At 42.6% G+C, this 22,331-nt stretch overlaps 2 protein-coding genes across 6 annotated transcripts; both read right to left on the reverse strand.

Annotated features, from left to right (window-relative positions):
* Positions 1-822: 822 nt before the first annotated feature.
* Positions 823-7,584, reverse strand: LOC311351142 (amine sulfotransferase-like). Of its 2 annotated transcripts, XM_084471240.1 has the most exons (7): positions 7,485-7,584; positions 7,124-7,279; positions 3,273-3,475; positions 3,047-3,173; positions 2,820-2,914; positions 1,903-2,083; positions 823-1,313 (listed from the first exon to the last, which is right to left on the reverse strand). In XM_084471240.1, exons 2-7 carry the CDS (start codon positions 7,272-7,274, stop codon positions 1,177-1,179), a joined length of 894 nt encoding a protein of 297 aa, XP_084327366.1. In that variant the 5' UTR covers positions 7,275-7,279; positions 7,485-7,584; the 3' UTR covers positions 823-1,176. The 2 variants fall into 2 exon arrangements, with proteins under 2 accessions (XP_084327366.1, XP_084327367.1); XM_084471241.1 differs by lacking the exons at positions 2,820-2,914; positions 3,047-3,173.
* A 602-nt stretch (positions 7,585-8,186) lies between these two features.
* On the reverse strand, positions 8,187-20,795 carry zufsp (zinc finger containing ubiquitin peptidase 1). 4 transcript variants are annotated; one of them, XM_084472322.1, is made up of 11 exons: positions 20,291-20,795; positions 20,015-20,176; positions 19,778-19,879; positions 16,041-16,151; positions 15,772-15,893; positions 15,212-15,380; positions 14,301-14,489; positions 13,509-13,674; positions 11,493-11,653; positions 10,888-11,108; positions 8,187-8,321 (listed from the first exon to the last, which is right to left on the reverse strand). In XM_084472322.1, the coding sequence occupies exons 1-11, from the start codon at positions 20,535-20,537 to the stop codon at positions 8,274-8,276; spliced, it is 1,698 nt and encodes a 565-aa protein (XP_084328448.1). In that variant the 5' UTR covers positions 20,538-20,795; the 3' UTR covers positions 8,187-8,273. The 4 variants fall into 4 exon arrangements, with proteins under 4 accessions (XP_084328448.1, XP_084328447.1, XP_084328446.1 ...); XM_084472320.1 differs by lacking the exon at positions 8,187-8,321 and having other exon boundaries at positions 10,711-11,108; positions 20,291-20,542; positions 20,724-20,776; XM_084472321.1 differs by lacking the exon at positions 8,187-8,321 and having other exon boundaries at positions 10,710-11,108; positions 15,212-15,374.
* Between the last annotated feature and the right edge of the window lie 1,536 nt (positions 20,796-22,331).

Here is a 22,331-nt window from a genome sequence, read left to right on the forward strand (position 1 = left end):
AGGCCTACATAGATTTGTATAAAAATGTGTTGGAAAAATAGCCACAGTAGGCCTAACAATAGATAGCAATTCATTGAATTTCATTTGCATCATTTAATCTTAGACCCTTAGTGAAAATATACGCTGTTTGTAGCCTACTTCATAGGCCTATATGTACATTTATGACAAAATTGTGAGGACTAGGTTTGGCGGAACCTTCTGATGGTGGGCTACAATTGTTGCTGACAGATGGATTTCTCTGAAACACCGCTCAAGTTAACCTGGGGGGTTAACTTGAGCGGTGTGTGTGTGTGTGGGGGGGGGGGTTAATATGATTACTAGGCTATATGCTAATCATATGCCTAGTATGATTACTAGGCATATAGCCTATATGCCTAGTAATCATGTGATATTATAGGCTATAATTTAGAATGAGATGTCATCACAACCAACCTGTTAGACCTACAGAAGTTTTTGAACTCATAGAGTAGAAATACATCATAAGACCAACTTAATGGCAACGTGATGCTCAACTCAGGAATGTGAATGTGCTATATTGAATCACACAGGAAATGCAGGTATTTCTCAGAATACGTCTTTAATTAAGACCTCATTTCATTTTTACGCACAAGGGACTGATTATAGGCCTACGCAGCGTTATCAACAAGTAACAGGTAAATTGAATAATAGTATAATAATAGTGTAATAATATATATATTTTTTGTTTTAAACGTCATGGCTTTGCAATGCATGTGCAGCCTTGAGACGTTTAATAGTAAAATATGTTGGTTCTGTAAGTTAAATAATAGTATTATAATAATAGGGTTAGCAATGCACGTGCAGCCTGTCGCCACCGGAAGGGGGACTGCAGCCCCCGCAGAGTCAAATCAAATTACCTTTATCTCAAAGAAATAAATTATGTTGAAAAATCATGTAATGCTTTTATGGTTTACCCTTTTATCCAAAGCTAGCAAGTACGAATAAGTACATCTGTAATTAAGTAGTACATTAATTAATCACACTATTGATATTATAATAAATATAATTGGCCACAGCCAGAGCATAAAATATACTGGTATTTTTTTTTCATGGCATTTCCATGATTGTATTTATTTCATGATCTTATATTCATTATTAGCAGCCATGGTGGTTTTATACATTTAAGTAAATAAAACAGTTAAAAAAGGGTTTCAATAGTTATACAGTAATTTGCTCAATATCTTTGATGTCCCAGACAAAAGACACAGGGAAGTCCTTCATCTCCTTCTGGAAGATTTGGTCAAATATTTCATTCTGATTGACGGTGAAATGGTTCTTCCAGTCGCCAATCGTACCTGTTTATTGCAAAAAGGAGATGAAGAGAAGAGAAGAGAACAACTCATAACTGCATTCTTTAGGATTAAGCGTAATTCATGCTTCCCACTTTTGTGTATACACAAACATGGCATTTACTAAAGCATGGATGAGAAAGTCAAACTGAACCCAGCCCTTCTGTCTTGTTCTTCTTTCAAGGCAAAATATAAGTGTGAGGCATGTAAGCCAGGCATGAGATGGTCACATAGCGCCTTGGCATGCACCACCAACGCACAAAGACCTCAGCACTGTGTTGATGGTACGTTGCTTGTGACACATGCCATCCTTCAAACACTTTGGTTGCAAGGAGTAAAGAAATGGGTAAAAATAAGAATGCTGGAGGTTCACACATACACCTGAAGTGAAATTGCCATAGGCACATTTGACCACTCGGGTACAGCAAATCTCACAAATCAGACTTCCGATTAGCGTCTTATGACGGACGAGCTCAAATCCCGGTGAACAGGATGTTTCCCTTCTTTCGTTTAATATCGTTATCAACCAATCGTGGTTGGCTGTTTAGCTGCCTAACCCTTAAACGACATAGAGCCAATGCTGAGCGTCCTTTACCCTTCCTCATGAACTTTCCGTTGTGATGGTTGAGCAGATCATCGGGGACCATCTCATAGTTGGCCTGGGGGATCACCCTCATGTTCTTGAAGGTACTGTGCTTGACCACTTCAGTCAGCTGTGCATCTGTCAGGATTTTGCCCAGGAACAAGGAGATCCTCTTTACCGATGATTGAAGGTCCTGTTTTAGATAGGAACACATCGGCAAGCACAAACAATGATTTTCAAATGCAGTTTATGAGTTATTTTCCTAATTCTAACAGTTTATATGATAAGATAGATAAGATAATTATAGCTGCTGCGCAGCAATGGGTCCGGGCTAATTTTGGCAAATTCTGAGCAACAAACTGGAGAATAGGAAGACAGGACAGTTGACCTTATAATGTTCAATTTGCACCAGTTGAGGATTGAACCCACAACCTCTGGAACTTGCTTAATCAAAAATCCGAGAAACAAGTTTTGTTGAGGACGGTCTGGAGATGCTCTGTACCAAGTTTGGTGACAATTGAGCAAAAATTGTGGGAGGAGATACATTTTAAAAGTTTTACAGTTATTGAAAAAAGTGAGTGAGTGATGGACTTCATAATTTGTAATGAGTTTAAGTGGACAAAAGTTTCAGCAGTATTGAGGCTACATTGTGGTGAAGTTTCAACACTGTAGCATCTACCGTTGGTTTGGTAGGAATTTTTTAAGTTTTTAAATTTAAACGCTTATTGTGCCCCCCCTAGGAGGGGGGGGCACATGTCCTTGGAGTTGAGTGAATCTGGCATGGGACTGGACCTTTGTGCAAAGTTTGGTGAGTTTTCACCCATGGGAAGTATGACTTCCTTGGAAGAAGAAAGAATTCCTAGGAATACAATAGGTTCCCGGCAGCTTAGCTGCCCGGACCCTAATTATTGATAAGATAAAGTTCCTACTTGAATCATTTCTTCGTAAGTGATGAAGAGGATTTGCATGTCGTCTTGGTGGGCGTACCAGGTCTTCGTGTGCTCAAACCAACTGTTTCCATACACTACAATTGAAATGAAACTCAATGAAGTGCAGGCTCAGTAGAAAATCCTTTACACAGTAAACATGCAAGTAGTATGTTTAAACTGTAGCAGAGGCTGTATCAGTGGCATAAACAGATATACAATGTTCTTACCGTCCCCACTAATAAACTTCTCGAAGAAGTGATTGAAATCCTTTGGTGTCTCTAACATGGTGGCAAATTTATGAAAGTGGAAGTAGGACACAAGAACATCTTTTGGATTCCTAGCAACATAGATCACCTTAAAGAGAGAGAGAGGGTTTACATTTTGCATTACATTTTGTTTTACAATTGAAGTATACAATTATTATTGATTGCTATCAAATGAGAGTCAGCTGACCTTTCCCTTCTTCTGACTGAGGGAGCGGGGCATCAAGTGGTATGGCAGATGGGTGACCCGCAGCCTCGGGCTTGGTGCCTTCACAAACTCCTTCCCTTTGCCCTGGAGTTCGATCCAGGGGACCTGGTCGAAGTTGAGCTCTTCAGAGGTGAGGTCCCCTTTGGCTTCTATGAGCCGAAGAATCTGTTGCATCCAGATGGTCCCTGGAAATCAGAATAGCTACATTAGGCCCGGCAATTTGCATTTTTCAACATCCAGCCTCATTCTTTAAACAATATTTCCGAATACCGGTATGAGACGTTGAGACCCCTGTTATGTGTTGACTCTCTGTTGAGTTGTCCCTGAGCAAAATGCTGTACCCTTAGTACAGCCACCTTTGTCATTGTTGCAATAAACTTTGAAACTATCTTCTTGACCAAAAGTCACGGCTGCACTGAAAATGTTTCATAGGACAGGAACGTGTGAATCGCTAGGAGATTCTATCTTGGGACTGTGCCCTTGAAATATAGGAGAAAGCTTTTTATAAATTACGCTTCACCATGATCATTATTACATACATTTCAAATTCAAAAAAATTATTAAGGCGTAGTTTAGTGGTTCCATATTTATACGAAAACATAACCATACACCAGGTTTACCATAAACCAATATTATACTCACAACTCACACATAAATATTTCATTGTGTTTCTATATCAGTTTATGCATAAACTACAAAATTAAGTCAACCAGGTAAGGCCACCTATAAATTAAGTCTGGCCTGTTAATACCTAATACTGTTGAATCCAAAACAACCCATATGCCCCCTATTGACTGTTAGAAGAAACAGCAATACATCACATATGTCAAGGTTCTGTTGGCCAAAACAAAGTGGATGACATTTGTTGTATTCTCAGTAGAAAAGGCAACATTTTAAGATAGTTTCGGCATTAAATATGTTTTATAACACATATTTTATTTTCGTACCATTTAGCCAGTGAAGTATGATGTTTAGTTTGTAGTAAATACAACGTTTTTCCATGTTGATTGATATAGGCGCTGCTTTCCCTGAAACCATGCAGCTTGAATGTTGCTTGAATCATTGACTATGCATTGTGTAATGTTATTCATCTGAGCTGCTCTGTTATGTGTTGTTTTTTGTAACTACTAACTGATGATGTTCTTTCAATCTTTTTTTTTGTGGGGCCGATTGGATGTTTATGTCCGCATTGCTTCTGCCGAAAAGGGTCATTTTGTGCATACACTGTTTGTACGAGTTAATCATGACAAATGAATCCGGCTTTATCATTTTTTTGAAGTGTTAATGCATTAATAAAGTAAAAAGGAAGACAAAAAATAGGCCTAACCTCTGACCTCGACCCCTAGGTCACCTAATTGCAACACTTCCTGTAGGGCTAGATTTATAGTATATAGTATATTTACTAAAAAATCTTAAGCTGTCGCATTCTCCAAAGAGAATAAAACAAATGTCATCCATTTAGTTTTGGCAAGACAGAACCTTGACATGACAGAACATGACAACTTGATAGAACCTTGACATGTCATGTTAGGCCTATTGCTGTATCTTCGAACAGGGGATATGGGGCCTAAAACGTTCATATGGGTCGTTTTGGAAGACATACAAACAAACTATTTTGTTGTTTGGGTTGGAGGACACGCTGCACCCAACCTAGCGCAAGAACACGCTACCCAATCATTCTCACATAACCGAGTGCATTGATGAGTAGGCTTACGTATATGAAGATGGATAACCATTGGATACCATTTCTAGGGCCCTCGTCTCAAAAATTGAGTCGTCTCGAATTTTAACCTAAATCCTGGTAAACACTAGTTTCATATTGGTTTCCGCAATCATGTTGATGAAGGCAGGGATCTTTAAGTACGGAACACAAATGGCCAACAGTAGGCTATGACATTTTAAGAAAGGGTCTGAAAAGGTTTTAAATCAACACCGTGTAGAGTTAACAAAGTTAATACCCGTAATAAAATCATCTTGTGAAAGTGTCATCCACTCGCACAAATATGTCTTCTTTGGTAGAATATCTTGGTAGAATATGGAGTTATAATATCAATAACTCTGCCCAATACAGTTCCTGGTTTCCGGCCCAGGCTCTGTGCCCTCTCCCCCCAGAGGTTCTGCTATAACATAATAGGACTGCTGGATCCCAGATTACTTGGGCCCAAACAACTCTGAAAAACAATAGGCTGAAGATTGTTGTGTGGGAAAGTGTGGGAAACGTAAGACGTAAGACTACCGATAAACATTCCTACGCTTATCTGCCTGCTAGCCTGAAGACACAATTTGTCGGTGGTTTTATCAGTCAACACCCTCTTGATTAAGTTGAGCGATCACTATCCTTGGCTAGCTTCCAGTCTTAGTTTATCCTACATCAATGCGGTTGGGTTAGATATGTTCAGAACAGCATACCTTTCACTGTGAGATAGTGGGCTGTAGCTTCCTAAATATGCTGCCAGCCAAAAGGCAGGTGGCCAGACAAGGTTAATCTAGGTCGAGTGTGCTTCCTACTTTAGGCTAGGCCTACCTTCCTACTTTAGGCCTACTATAGGCTGCTACTATTGCTTCCGTTAGATGTATTGGTTCGATGAGGACAATGGTTCAGTTGTAATCTGAAGCCATCACTCCACACTCATCGAGTGATTATCTAACAAGAAAATAGTATGACCAGATCTGTCTTGTCCTTATCAAACTTAACAAAAAAAAAACATGTAAATCTAGGGTAGGCAATTTATTTTAGAATACCTTTTTTCATACTGTTTAGGTTATTTTTACATCCCGACAGCAATCAATACATCAAATGATTTGACAAAAACTAAAAACACTTTTAAATGGCCAGCATGACCAGTGTGTCAATATGGGGGAAGTGTGCATCTGTCTCTGGCTGCATGTGATTTTCTGCTGTTTAGGCCTATATAAATCGCCTATTAGCCTACCTAAATGTGGAGACGTCACGTTCAGTTGAATAAACAATAGTTGAGTACACTTTTTACATCCAAGTACGTGTTGGATATAACGTTGTCCGTTGCCATTGTTTAAAATTGAAACCAAAGAGACGAAAGAAAGAAGTTGGAATGCAGCCGTGGAGTAATCTCGGAGCTCACCTGCTGTGCCCCAGGTTTTCCTCAGTGTAGGCTCAGAGCCATGTGAGTCGCCATGGTAATTGAACTGCGGGTATAGTGTGATCTTGGTATGTGAAACCGAAAATGGTGGTATTCCCTAGATTCTGACTTAACATATCCTGTTATCCTGAAAATCCTGGTGGCTTCTTGAAACAACAGGGCCCTGGTCCCGGTGTCCCTTATGCGTAGCCTACTCGCACACACGGTGCCAGAGCGAAGCATGGCATGGCACCGCGAGTACTGTTGCCCTGGCACTATTGGCAGGCGTGGGGTTTTTCACCCCGGGGCATCCGGGTCGGGTATGATGCTTTGCATAAAGCCTCTCTAATTTTCTGTACAGATCCTTCAGTGATTAACTGTAGGCCTACTCGCTTGATCATAAACGAATGGCAATTTCATTCTCAACTCTGCTCAACCAATGCACTTTCAAATCACAATTACAACCACATAAAATGCTCATCTGGAGAGGGATCCGGCCTGTCCGATGTTGTCTTTTGACTTCACACGTGTATTTAATTAGCCTACTATTGTATTATACACACAGAACTGCTACAACTAGACGCCCCCCCCAACACACACACACACACACACACACACACACACACACACACCTACACACTTACACACACACGCGCGCGCGCGCGCGCCTCTTGACGAGGAAAGGCAGCTGGGAAACACCAGCTACCATCAGCAACCATCCTGATATGTCCTCACCTGACTTTGGATACGTGACGACAAACACATCGGAATCTCGGACTTCGTAATTGCATATCGCGTCCACCTCAACTGGATCATGGGTCCCGCTGATGAGGTTGAAGCCTTTGAGTGACACCAAGTTAAACTTCAAATCACTAGAGGAAGCCATTTGATCTGAAAGAAAGTTGCAAAAACACATCAACCACAATTTGTTTGCGGTTTAGAAAATAGGTCCAAGTCGCTCAATGATCAATTGCAGTTCATTAGCAATACTTACTTTGCCGAACTAGGCCTAATACATAACCAATTTAACGCATACGAATAGATTGCGCGACAAGATCCCATATATAAGTTCCCATTTGCAATCGCACTGACTTACTTGTCGCGTAGGTCGCTCAACTCCTGTTCAATATTGGGGAAATAACGACATTGTTCCCTTTTTATTGCCAATGCTTTGCTACACGACATCTAGAAACGCCTCATGAGTCCACATTCATTGGTATAAATATGGACCCACCTCTTGCGGACAGACGCGCACTAGACCTTACGCAGTTTGCTTTTACGCACTCCAATAAAAGCACTGTAGACCCATGCGTCTCGGGACGGACAGCCAACTCTACCAACTCAACAGAAATAACAGTTGAAGTGGGTTTATATGAAGTGGGAAGGTCTGTTCAGACCTTCCCACTTCATATGCCAATCGAGTGTTATTTTGTTATGTTTTATGTGTTGGAGATAGTTATATCTTATAATCTTCTTATAATGGGTGGTTCTGGTATCTTGATCCGATGCATGCTGCCAACAAGGAGTATAATGATATTGGTTAATTTGTCACTAATGGTTAGTGTTTATGGCGGTTTTATGTCTATTTTATTATTTAATATTTATTTGAGGACAATTCAATTCAGAGTGCGATTAGTAAAGCTATGGTAAGTGTTTATATGGAGTATGGTTTTGTGTATTGTTGCATTTCAGTGTTTGATTTTATACTGTTTAATTAGACTGAAAAGTACTTTATTCTAATGTCCAGTTTACTAATAAAATCAGTCAAGAATACAATCACTACACACATCTGTAAAAAAAATTTAACATAATTTATTTAATAATAAAACAGGAAATAAGCAAATCACAGTTACAATAAAACCGACTCAAAATCAGTATCCTGACGTCATGGAATCCGTGCCACCCGCAACATCGCAGAGCTCAGGATACAAACCTGGAAACAAACAAAGAAACCCCAAAAAATATTTGTACAGATGACTAACGCACTAAAGTCTTATCCATCACACGTCTCATCAGATTTATTTTCCCTCTTATTTTAATCAAACACACAAGTACATTCAATATGAGGGCTTTTCCGCGTCCTTGTCCGGTATGTCCTTCGTTTGACTAAACAAGGTTTAGTCTTTAAACAAGGTTTAGTCAAACAAACAACATGCTAAATACAGTTTTCTAAATATTTGGTTAAACGAAGGACATGGTGCTGCATTACTGTCGGAAATGATCAGACCCGAGGAACTGCTTCCCATCGGTTTATGGCATCTGCAGCCAATCCCGTCGCACGCTAGCTGTTGCCTATTTGCGGCGTACGCTTTAAGCAGTACCAGAGCCCATCTATGGAGAGCCTTGGCACCATAGACATTATAAAGAGTAGACGCCGCATTGGCTGCTTGGACGCATGAAATGCGGCCGCCATCTTGGACCGGTCATACTCTGAGTTGTGTAGCAGCAGAAGACACAAGATGCCAGAGCACTGTGCAGCATATTCCTGCTCAAATGGACCATCGCAAACAGGGCCTGGGGGATTACTTTTCAGGAGGAGACACGTTTTGGCATCGACAACCAGACTTGTTGCCATTGGTTGTGTCTGTGTTTCACAAGTTTAGGCTGCACCACATTGCCAAACTCGCCTCTCTTGAACTGCAGAATGGGAGCACGAGAAAGAAGCTCTGCAAAACAGTCCTCTTTCAGGGGTTTTAGCTCATACAAAAACGTTGTGCTTATGTGTGTGTGTGTGTGTGTGTGTGTGTGTGTGTGTGTGTGTGTGTGTGTGTGTGTGTGTGTGTGTGTGTGTATATATATATATATATATATGTATGTATATATGTGTATATGTGTTTATGTAGGCTATGTATATATTTATATATAGCCTAATCATATATTAATTGTTTCTTCAACTTATTAAAATATAAATATTTATAGTGTGTGATTTGCAAAACCTATCATAGCCTACATCACATATCATAGGGTGACCAGACGTCCCTGTTTTGGTTGCCTGTCCCTGGCTCAATACAGAAAAAACTACCTGTCCCCGTTTTGTTTTTGAAGACACGTTATGTTTTTCAATCAGATTGCTAGTCAAACTGGAAATGTCTCAGTTTTTCCCCTTTTGGGGATTATGTTCCCAGTTTTGATTGATATCATGTATCAGAATATTATATTACTGTTAAGCCCACTATGCATATTAAAACAAGCCAAACCATGTGTCCTGTATCATGGCTACATGTATGACCTTTGCAGCAAAAAACCCCGCGTGAAAATCTGTTTGGTATTCAGTGAGGTATGATTAATTAAAAGCGCTCACAGTTCATTCCACCAGCCAAACGGATTACACCGAGTGGAGCGGTCGACCGGTCCAAGATGGCGGCCCCACGGCTCGTCAGCGCCAGTAGGCAGTAGCGGTCGATGCGGCGTCTACTCTTTATTATGTCTATGCTTGGCACTCTCTATTGAGCCCCATTGTATCGAACTTGGTTGCAGTTCCATTAGAATGCCACTGGGGGTGATTGAATGAGTGCAGATTGAATGGGGGTCTATGGGGCTAGACGGCTAAATGTATCTCTTTCCCCTGCTTGTCGTTGAAATATCGCAGATTGTATTGTAGATTCCGCAAGTTCAATATAGATTATGGTTCAAAAGTCGAATGAATGAGTACTTATGTCCTTTCGATTTCTTAAGAACAGTTAAGTGAACTTGAAATGCAATATTCAGTGTATTCTTTTAGCCCCCCCCCCCCCCCCTTTTGAATGTGACTCTCAAATTACTTGACAAAAAATTACACCCTGAGAAAAATGGAATTTGAGGGTGAAACCCCGTCGACTCCCATTCATTCTGACCTCACTGGCGAGCGCCCTCGCATGGACAGAGATTTCAGTTCAGAAACAGTTCAGTTCAGGAAGTCACCAGAGAGTGCCAGTTCTCTTCATATTAGACATTCTCTGGCAGTACTCAATGAGAGGGTTCGCCTGTGTGTAATTTTAAGCACGATAGTCTGCGACACTTTCTTTCTTATGGCGACGACGAGACGCTTTGGTATCTCTTTGCATCGATACGACACACCGTCGAGCAAGATATAGCGATTAAACCACTATTTCGAACTAAATTAAAGACTAATGAAAATTTGGCCATAATATGGGCAATTCACTTTTAAAAATATATGAATAAATATATGAATAAATACCTCACCTCACATATGAACACAAAAATGCATTGCCAGCCCAATCTTGTAACCAAGATATTTGCTGAGAGAAAAATATTGTTTTGCCAATGAACAAAATGTACTTTGGGCTTTTTTAGCCAGTAGTGCCATGTTATGGGTCAAGTCAATGGCAGAGGAATAATCATATTCAAGGGCCAATTTCTCATTTGAGCACAGCTAGGTGTGTCGTCATGCTCATTTGATCACGTAGGTTAGTTGGTCTGAACTACCCGTGGGAAAATGACACGGGCATAGGCTGGGGGGGGCCACCCTTGACAGATCCATATGGCTTCATCATGCTCACCTGTTTCTCCTCGGGCGACAACACCTGGTCCACGCAGACCACCTGGTACTGTCTGTGCTTCATGTTGCTAGGAAACCGTCGGATGTGGCGCATGGCGGCGGGGAGGCCATCAGAGCACAGCACCTTCCTGGCGTTGGCCAGGCCGCAGTCGGGGTCCAACACCAGGAGACACAGATTGCCGTTCTTCCTCTCCTCCACGCCTACGATGCTGCGGCTGTGTCCTGGCGGGCACGGAGGGGGCATCGTAAGGGGAAGGGTGCGAAGCCCAAAGCACGCAGAGCTGGGATTTCAGCTTATATTTGTGAAGAAACCCAAACAAAAGGATATAGAATCATATAGTTTACACTTGAAATGCAGCGGGCTGTATTTATTTCACTTGATTGATACCAGGCTCCATGTCTGTTTTGGGTAACAAAATTCGTAAACTATATTTTGTGTCAACATGGCAGTGCGCTTTGGGCTTCACAGGAATCGCAACCGATGCTACAGCAAATTCTGAGAGTGGTGGTATAACTTTCGAGTTGTTGAGTTTTGTCACGTTAGCACATGAACTGCTTCAGCCCAGTTTCTATTCTTCTCCCCAAATGGAGGCGGGGGACAGGTACCTTGATGCTGGAGGTAGAGGGGGGGCAGAGAGGTCTGGACCACCCTGGGGGGAATCCTGCCGCTTCTGGAGGACTGGCTAAAGTACTGCTTCACCCACTCAAACATCCTGGGGTGGGTATCCCCCGGTCCGGTCGGTTTATGGAAGTCTGTGATGCGGGCCCTGTGTGCACAGAACCCCAGAGTGTTGACAGAGCGAAATGGAGGGTCTCTCTCTCTCTGCTTTTATTTGACCCTTCAAAGCCCTTTGTAAAACACATTACATATATATAGATAAAAATAAAATCATGAGGTCTGGTCAACACCTGCAACAACAAAGGGACGTCCAGATGGACTTTGAATGCTTTGGACTCTACTTTGGTATCTTTTAAGTCAATTAAGCACAGGGTTCCTACAGGTTTCTTCAAGTAAAATTCAAGTCTTTTTAAGACCATTTATATAAAAACTTATTCGCAGATTTCCAGGCCTATTTCACAGACCAACCGGCAAAGAAAAACATTTTTTTTTAATTTGTTAATTTATTTCTCAATCAAATGTGAAAATGTGGACTGTGTAAAGCAAGTGTTGGGAACGCTACTTCTAAAAAGTAATTAGTTATAGTTACTCACTACGGAGTTACTCACTATTCAGTTACTTAGTAACTGAATTACTCTATAACAAAAGTAACTTGTTACCAGGGAAAGTAATTATTTGCGTTACTGTAAAAAAAAAAAGTAGCTTTATAGATCGTTGTATCGTTGTGAGATGCTTCATTAGATGCGTCGACAAAGTCTTCACTCCTGGACATAATGTACACTTTACATGCACGTTCTTGCCTTTGACCTCAATGAATTAGTGCTTATATCTCCACCTTGAAAATGACAACTTTTCATCGGATTGCTCCGGACTCGCCATTTCTACTGCTTCTTCAAATCTGTTTGGTGTTTGTGTGTGCGTGTGGCACGCAGTGGCGGAGCCACGTGGTGGCCAGGGGTGGCCGTGGCCACCCCTGGAACCTGACTGGCCACCCCAGGTGCCACCCCTAGTCAGTTCACTGTATGTTCCGATGAAAGCGCGATTGCCCCCCCCCCCCCGTCGACAATCGCGTTCGCCCCCCCCCCCCCCCCCCCGTCAACAATTCAATATGGACCCCCCTATAAAGCCTCGGCCACCCTCGTGCCACCCCTTTAAAAAAAGTCTGGCTCCGCCACTGGTGGCACGCGTATCCTGGCTTGTGTGTAAAAACACTGGCTCCGATTGGCTACCATGAAACATGACTCTGCCTTAGCCAATCATAATCGCTTATCTCATTGTTCTCCTCACTAGCAGTTTGTGTGTGCAGCCAGGGGTGCGTTCGGATTACGCAGTTTATTCAATTAATTCATAGTAACGCACCGCATTTAACGTTCAGTAACGATAATGGCGCTGTAACGACGGAAACAGTAATTAGATTAACCCGTTACTGAAAAAATAACGGCGTTACCTAACGCCGTTCTTTTAAACAGCGTTATTCCAAACACTTGCTAAAGCATCAGCAGCAGGAAGAATGATGTAACATTGCAGCATAGTAGTGAGTACTTACGCTACATCACCACAGCACAGACACAGACCACAGACTTTCTTGTGTTCTGCTTAGATTTTCTTTGATTTTTTGTACTTCTGCTTGGCTTGTTGCTTGTGGTCTGTGTTGTAGTGCTGTAACAAAGTGACGTGTTCGGACCCGGGGCAGCGTTGCGTTCTCAATTATTGGTTCCGCCACCCTTTTATTTAGGCTACGTTATTTAATCAAAATAATTGTGGTTGTATCAAAATTCAAAATTCAAGACTTTTTCAAGTCTTTTTAAGGTATTATTTCCAAATTCATAAATTCAATGCTTTTAAGACTTTTTAAGACCCCGCGGGAACCCTGTAAGCAGCATAAAAACGTTGGAACTGACGACCTGACAGCAGTTCAAAACAAACGTCTTGCATAGCCCAATAACCACGAGGAATCTTAATGATGTCTCAACAACAGCAGAACTCAGAAGCCTTAGGTGCACCTGAGGCCCAAGGAGGTGAGGAGTGCATAGATCTCCGTGGCCCCTATCCAGGCACGCGTGCCCTGCAACCGATTGTTGAAGTGGGAGGCGCCCTGGGGGTCCAGCCCTTCCTTCCAGGCTCCCTCGATCATTCGCTGGAGCTGAGGGACGCTGGGGATTTCCCCCTCTACAGACAAGAGGACAGGGATCAGGTTCAGCCATGAGTGGTAATACAAACCAGCATAGGCTGTGGAAACACAAGCCAGACACTGTCAGGGTACACATGTTTGTTTTTGATCAAACATGGACTACAAAATTATATGCTTGTGAAATCATTATTCTTATTGAGCTCTTGCAAGAGCTTGTAAACAAGACTGCTGCCACTTGTGGGAAGTAGTAACATATCCATTTTGGACAACCGCCAAAGATGGTTATCTTATTAATCGGAAGCGAGTGCCACTTGTGAACATTTGGGGAAGAAGTAACATATCCGTTTTGGACAACTGCCAAAGACAGTTACATATATTATGAATTGGAAGCGAGTGTGTGCCTATGTACGGTGATGCAATATAACTGGATAACCGTCTGTAATAATAGTCATGAAATAATTAAATGATTAAAGCTTTAGGACAAACAATGCTGAGGAATCTTTAAGGTGCAGTATGTAGAATTAGGGGCTAACTAAAAAACGCACAGGTGAGTGTGTGTGTGTGCCTGAAAAACCCATGGAGAGGTCCTTCACTTCTTCAAGTACTTTCAAGGGAGCTAGGAGTGTTAGGAGGGACACACAGGGGGCACGGGGTAGTATAGTACCGGTCAGGCGGTCAGCAAAGACCTGGATCCTCTGCAGGGCCGAGAGCAGCATCTGGAGGTTCCTGTAGCCACAGCCCCAGCCTTTGTCCCCCTCCGACGAGTTGTAGTGGTCCGTCTCGGCACTCAGCCAGATGTGAGCACAGCCCCGGGGGTCCCTCTGGTAGTACTCCCACAGCTCTCTCAGTGTGCCTGAACAATAGTGTGTGTGTATGTGTGTGTGTGTGTGTGAGACAGACAGTCAGAGAGGATAATTTCCACTACAAGTGACCTCCAGGCTCTCTAAGCCTGGAGGTCGCTCACATGGCCTGAAGAGAGTGCAGGATGTGTTCACTGTTCAGTGTTCACTGCGCAGGCCATCATTATACATTCACAACGCCAGAACCATCAGGCACATGGCTGGAACACTTCCTGGGATTAAAATGAGCGGATGATTCACTGATGACTCATGTGTACTCGTATTGGGGCTGAAAGATGAGAGACTTCTGTCAACCCTATGCATTAGCTTTAATGACCAGCCAGCTTTCCTCTAGCAGGGCTGTTGAGTAATGCATCACATTATGCTGGCCAGCTACCCTCTCTCCCCACCTCCACTTCAACTTCCTTGAAAATGTCCCACCCATTGTTCAACATGAATTTTGCTTTAGGTTAAATGTCTCTTGCCATGCCACAACAGGCAGGATTGCTTGCATTCAAGACCACAGTTGAATGTTCCCTTCATCAGCTGGTCAATAACTGATACCACAAAACCTATTTCACAGCAGAGCTATAGGCTCTCACTATGGGAGGGTTATGTATGGTTGATGTCTGCTGCTGACGGCAAGAACTCCATTTTAGTCACACTAAGGTTATGAGCGCCTCATTAAACCCTCACACCCCTTCGGCATGACAAACACACACAAAATAAATTGTACCCTGTGTTCTGGTGGTGCCGTCATCGAGGCCAGAGGCCAGATCCTCCATCACCTTGGCCCTCTTGCTGTGGAATTCTGCTGGGGCCATGAGGCCCTTGGCAACTGCCTTCTCCATCCGTCTCTCCAGCTGCCTCCGGTAGCCCCCCCCGCCGTCCAGCCCAAACTGCTCCTGTGCACATCATAAGGTCAGAGTCCCACACTGGCAGGCTGTTGTCTCAGCCACACAGAAGCACATGACTCTCCAGAGTGTGTGGTGCTCACGAGCACACGCCCACACATCCCCCATCACATGTGCACACAGGCAGGCCAACCTCTGCCTTGTTCCTCTGGATATCCGGGAGCACAACACCCCATGATAGGGTTCAGGCAGCATGTGACCATGTGCAGCATTCGCTACCTCAGCACAATTATGAGGACAGGGTTAGGGTTGGGGGGGGGGGGGGGGGCAACTACAAAACAGTGCAAGGTGGTTGGTGGTGGTGGTGATGGTGTTTGCCGCAGTGGCGATGGTGTTTGGTGAGGTGGTGGTGGTTGGTGTAGTGGCCGGTGTGGTGGTGTACCTTTAATCTTTTGAACTCCACTGCCTCCAATTGGGCCTCCTCCTTCCGCCTCCTCTGGTCCTCCTCCGCCTGGAGCTGGCGAGCCAGGCGCAGGTCGGAGCCAGGGCTCACTGGAGCCAACGCTAGAGATAGAAAATACCGCTACGGGTTTAAAAACAAACAGGATTTGGGTGCATTCAACTGTACCATGCCAACGATAACAAGGAGCAGAGTTGCACTGGGAAATAAAAATCATTATAGAAGGTAGCATGCAGCAATTAACATTGTACCAGCGCTGTCTTTCGTAAGGTCACCAAAGTGCTCTTCCACATGCTTGTGCAGAGAGGGGGCGTCATCACAGACTTCTGAGCAAACGGGGCACAAGAAGCGGGTTTCCTCTCCTGAAAAGTGTTACAAAAAGGCAAAAATGCATTTTGTGAGGTTTTTTTCTAATGTCTTTATCTAACGATCTCATTATGGGAAAGTACAAGTTGTACAGTGTTATCAGTCAAATCTCTGACCTCATTGTAATACATGTGCGGAAAGAAAATCTTGTGATGGTGTATTTAAAATTGGTCACGCAGGGTTCTATATTTTTTTCAATGTAATGCATGTATCTTTATTATGAATATAGCATGGAAAGTAAAGCATTAGTGAAGGAAGCACAAGGACATTAGACATGCTATGTCCCTCGAGGGGCAATGAGCATATTTAACTAAACTAAATTATAATCTTTGAGCCAAAATGTATCAAATATAATGTGGGGCATGTGGAAAAGTTTAGTTGTTTATCAGATTTTTGGTCCTCTTTCTTGGCAATCCCTGAGACAGACGACAAAAACTAAACCACCCGAGTGTGCTCTGATTTTAAAAGATACATATGGGTTTGTTTCAATGCCTATGTCACCCAATACACCCGCATAGGCAAGAGGAGGCTATGTATGATGAAGTTCATTTCTTCTATCTAATAATGACCCAGCCCGAGAGGTGAGGATGGATGGTAGTGATTTCGGAAGCCCACGAGGCGGCCCTCTGTCCTAGAGCTGGTAGGACTGGTAAGGCTGTCGAGACAAGACTCACAAAGGAGACCCGGTGTGGCTATAAGTATGAGTTACTTTTTTTTTTTTTTTTACTTACAGCTTTCCTACACATTTGTATAAAAGAACTGCCCTACTTTTCCAGACTTCAGTTGAAGGTTCTCTTGAAGTGCTACTTTTACGTCACAATATTGATACACGTGCACAAATGGCAATATTTCAATAATTCAGGTGAAGTAAATGCTTGATGATTATGAAAAATGTATTGCAAAGATTTTATAATTTTGCCAAGACATGAATGCCAAGCCTAAATACCTTATCGTTGATGCATTTCTCAGCCAACAGTCAGTTCAAAGTGTTTGTTCATGGACTAATCAATTAATTCCTCTATTCATAGATAATCATAAATTAAATTGATTGGTTCCACCAAAAATACACAAATCAGATGAACAGAAATCGGATGAACCCTCCCAAGCCATTGTTATTTTGGAATAGTTCCGTAAATTCACCATTTTATCACACACAGGATCAAAAATCACTGCATAATTGTACACATTCCTAGTATGAATAGACAATTTAAATCTTTGAATTAGAACGGGAACACGCTGCCTAAGTGTTTATGCTATGCTAACTGCATTTAAAGGAAGGGTACAAATATTTTCATAGGGTATCAGAGACCCACCCAGCCCCCAAACTTTCTTTCAGGGGAGCTCACGTTTATTTCGATGGAGGTAAGAGTCGCTCACCAGCTTCCGCAAGAGACTAAAGACTCACTTGTTCAGAGTTCCCTTGGACTCTGCATAGCCTCCCTCCTTTCCCGCCACTGCCCCTACCCTCCTAAAAGCAACCCTGTTACGCAATAACTATGTTTGTACGTCCTGCCACTTAAAAATAGCACTTAGCATCATGCATCATCTTATCCTAGCTATCTTTGTTGTATACTGGGAATGGGTTAACCTAGTAATTGAAAGTCCTTGGCCATGAACATCCTTACTGTACAGACTGTACTGAGATATTGTTGTGTCTCTTCTGAGGGTCTTCAGAAACATTTAATGACTTTGTATCTCATTTGAATAATATGGTTGAGTCCATTAAATTCAGTGCTGTATTTGACGCTAAATCTGTCTCTTTCCTTGATCATAAATTCACTCCCTTGATCAACAGGGAGGGAATTTATCGACAACCGACAAAAATAGCATATTACATGCCTCCAGCACACACCCTACATACCTAAAGAAAGGACTCCCCTACACGCAGTTTCTCAGAATAAAACAGATTTCTACACATGCGTCTGATTTCGATAAGGAAGCCAGAAAAATGTACAAGCAATTTACTCTAAGAGGCTACCCCTCCACCTGGCTCGACGAAGCCCTAGAGAGAGTCCAAAGAACCAAAACCTCCCTAAAGAGGGATACGCGTAGGTCTATAGCCTGCACCACTACGTACACCAGACATAGCCGACAAATTAAAGAATGCATACGCAAACACTGGCATGTTCTCAGTAGTGACCCCACATGTCAAACTCTTATCTCTGAACCTCCCCTCTTCTCCTACTAACATTAGGGATTTCTTGGTTAAAGCTGATTGTCACACCACACAGCGGAACAAGGAGGGACGCATAAGGAACATCACTGGTTTCTTTCCGTGCAAAGGATGTGCTGCGTGGAAAAATAATACTAGAAAAACCACTTTGTTCACAAGCTCCGTCACAGACAAGACTTACAAAATTAAACAATGCACCACATGTAACACTGCTGGGGTAGTGTATTTGATTACGTGCCCATGCAATAAACAATATGTAGGCAACAGACCTATAAAAACGCACATCATAGAACATAACAGCGCAATTAGACGCAAAGATGAGAAATCGCCAGTAGCAAGGCATTTCACCGAAGCCGGCCATCAGTTGGCCTCACTCGTCTTCACAGTTATTGAACAGGTGAAACCCACACGTAGAGGTGGGGACACTGAAAGAAGGCTTTTACAAAGAGAATCCTTCTGGATCTTTACACTAAAAACTCTGCACCCTAGTGGTATCAATGATGAATTTACCTTAACATGTTGGCTGTAACTGTTGTAATTAGTATAGTTGGTTGAATAATGGACTAGGCCTCCATGGACGCAAGATAACCGAATGTGCTATGATGATGATGTTAATGATGATGATGATGATGAGGGTGATGTGTACCTTTTTCTAAATATTGTTCATTTTTTATATATATTTTTCAAATATTTAAATATGGTATCACTATTAAAATGACTATGTTTCTGTATACAAATGTTGTTATATCTCCTGTACATGTTTGTATATAATTGTGACATTATAGTATCTGTGGTGTAACTTTGGTGATTTGGATACACTGTGACCCCAAATGCACTCGTGTCTTGGGGTGATTGGGTGATTGGCAGGCGAGCCTATAAAAGGCTGCTGCGCCCTGTGACGCGTCACGTACAAGGAACACTGATGAAGGGCTAGACCTGAAACGTTTACCCCTTGGTTATGTGGCCTGTAATTGTTGTTTCGGCTTTTAAAATACACTTTTGGAACTTCTCAGCCCTTGTGTGTGATCTCCCCTTTCTTCACTTGAGTATTTTTTGGAGACTATACGCACCAGGCGACACCTCAATACTAGACTAAAGGCGCAGACGCCACACTTCATCTTCGCCATGTGTCTCTTCTGACAAATGTACTTATTGTAAGTTGCTTTGGATAAAAGCGTCTGCTAAATACCCTAAATGTAAATGTAGGTAAGCCACCACTGGCTCCCACATCAATCTCCCGCGAGTAGCCACGATTTTGTTTAGAAAAATGTACATACTACAGTGTTTCTGTATTAGGTTTCCTTTTTCATCCCAGATAATCACTGGGTGAGATTTGTCTAGTTTGTCTTTTTTAACTCAACTAATACTTGACAACAGTCAGTGTGATCAGTCCTTAGGGGGTAAAAGAGGTAAAGCTAGGGATTAGGAAGGCACATAGAAGAAGGCTACCTTTAGCAGAGTCCTCTGCCTGCAGGTGAACCTCAACATGTTCCTGGAGAAGGAGGCTGGTGCTACAGACCAGGGTGCACATGGGGCATGGAAACTGCCCACCTGGACAATGAAGACAAAGATGCATCTGTGACTTTGACCAAGAAGCCAAGCTGGTCTGCAAATAATATCTACTTTTGCTTGGGGAAGTATACTGCGTTGGTTTGACTGTAAGGCCCTTACGTGGCGTGAACCCACCTTGTGTTTTTCTCTCATCTCCACCACATCCCTGGGGTGTTGGACTGGAGTCAGGAGTGACGCAAGCACTCCCTGAGGTTGAAATACGACCGCGGACTTTGTTGCTGGATGTTCTTTCACCGAATGACGATGATGGAATTGCATCACTCATCCACTTGGTTTCTGTTATGATAGTGGCGGAAAAGGGCATCTCTGGGTCAGTTCAGTTGGGCGACACTGAAGGAGAATTAAGTGTCCCAGGCTCCGAACAATCGGTTTGAGCTTTGTTGTTGTTACCTTGTGTTCCCGAAGAGGGACAAGGAGTGGGGTTAGAAGGAACATTATTGCGACGGTGAGGTTCTTGTGCTTGGACGTGGTTCTCTGAATGTGCAGTGTTCATGTGGTAGGTGAGGTCGTCATAGGACACCCCAGACAAAGAACAGAGTGGGCAGCTCATTTCGTCCTCGAAGTGGCTCAGAAGAAGGTGTGTCTTCATTTCTTCTTCAAATAAGAGCTCCTCGCCACATATCATACAAGTCAGCATGGCTTCTGTAATGCGATGACAGTCTTAAGGTGCGTTAAGGTGCGATGAAATACACACACTAAAGGCTAATGCGCTGCTACAATAACAATCATTTGTGTGGCTAGAATCACATGGCGATATCTGCTTGGTTAACGTTGTGAGACATTAATGGAACAGGCCGTGGCTGTTGCTGAATAATGTACTTACTGACAAACAGTTAACTTAGTTGACCTCTTCCCAAAAATAACATTAGTTTGCCTTTCCCTAAACCTTTCTAGGCGGATTCAGCGGTAACGTTCTTCTTCTTTTAATTTTCCTGGGCAGTCTTGACACCTTCGATGTATTACCGCCACCTCCTGTCGACTAAAATAATGCACACTTCTCTCTTAGTGAGAGTATAGAGTATAGAGTATATAATATTTTAGTTATATGCCCCCAAGTAAATATCACACACTTCATATTCTGACATCCAGATTTATTTTCCTAAAATATTGAATGACATTATATATACTTGCTGATTTGATTTGGTCCCAGGAGAGAAAATGGGACAGCCACACTTGCTCCTGATGCCTTACACATGTATTTCCTGATTTGTATATATCTCCTACATTTAAATAAGAAATAACATATGTTTGACTGTTTCTGATTCCCCACATACTTCTGACATACCATCCAGATGTTTCCCTTAGATGTAGCCCCACTCCTAAAACACATTCTAGCATGTATGCTAGAATGTGTTTTAGGAGTGCTATACTAATTGTATTGTATACAATACAATTAGTATAGCACATTTCAAAACAAAGTAGCAAAGTGCTTTAGAGAACAAGATAATACACACACACACACACACACACACACACACACACACAACAAAAACATAATTTAAGCATCGAACATAAGACCTGATCAAAAGTAAATGTATAACAAAACAAGTGAATAAAAGTGATGAAAGAGGAATATAAACTTGAAATCAATCAAATTACTTAAAAAAATCTTCCTTTATAATTTGGTTTTAAGAACTGATTATAAAAAAAGGCACTGAGCGTGCAAACCATGTTCCTCATCAAACACACACCATTCTCCCCTCTACTTTCCTCTGGATTTAGTATTATTGCCATCTTTTTTCCCCCAGTATCCCACTCATTCTGCCCTACCATGTCCATCTCTTCCTGGGTTTTGGGCTGAATCTTTGTTTTCCCGCAAGGATTTTCTAACCCCACCTCCTCTTGAGACAGCGCAGCTTTCCAACATAACTATTTCCTCTTTCCATCCTGATCATTCAATTCAATCATGAGCCAAGTATGTGGTCATAAGTTCAGCAATAAACACTGCAATCCCATCATTTAATTGGACGCTGCTGCACACACATAGCTGACACAAAAAGAGCTCCCAGATACCTCTCAACTAGGACCCCTGGACCAATCTGTAAAAACCTGGAGAGGACCCCCACCTCTCTCTCAGGTGATGAGTCTCTCAGGTGACTACCTCACTAGTGGAATCCATCTGCCCCACAAATCTCACTGTCTTTAATAAACCAAGATCCACTTCAACCAATGCCATGGTCTCTTCCCTCCTCACCCCTCCCTCCCCTCCGCCTCCTTCCTCCCTCACTGCTGATGACTTTGTTACCTACTTTACCCAGAAGGTGAAGGACATTAGCTCCTCTTTTACCCCTGCCACCATCCTCCCTCCACCCATCCCCACCTCTGTTTTTACCCACTTTATCCCTCTCACCTCTGAAGAGGTAAACAGAATACAGTGAGTGATCCCTTCCTCACTCCTCCAGGGCGTCTCGAGCGACATCCTGCCATTTCT

Source organism: Micromesistius poutassou (assembly GCF_964030765.1).
Source record: "Micromesistius poutassou genome assembly, chromosome: 8".
Lineage (NCBI taxonomy): Eukaryota > Metazoa > Chordata > Actinopteri > Gadiformes > Gadidae > Micromesistius > Micromesistius poutassou.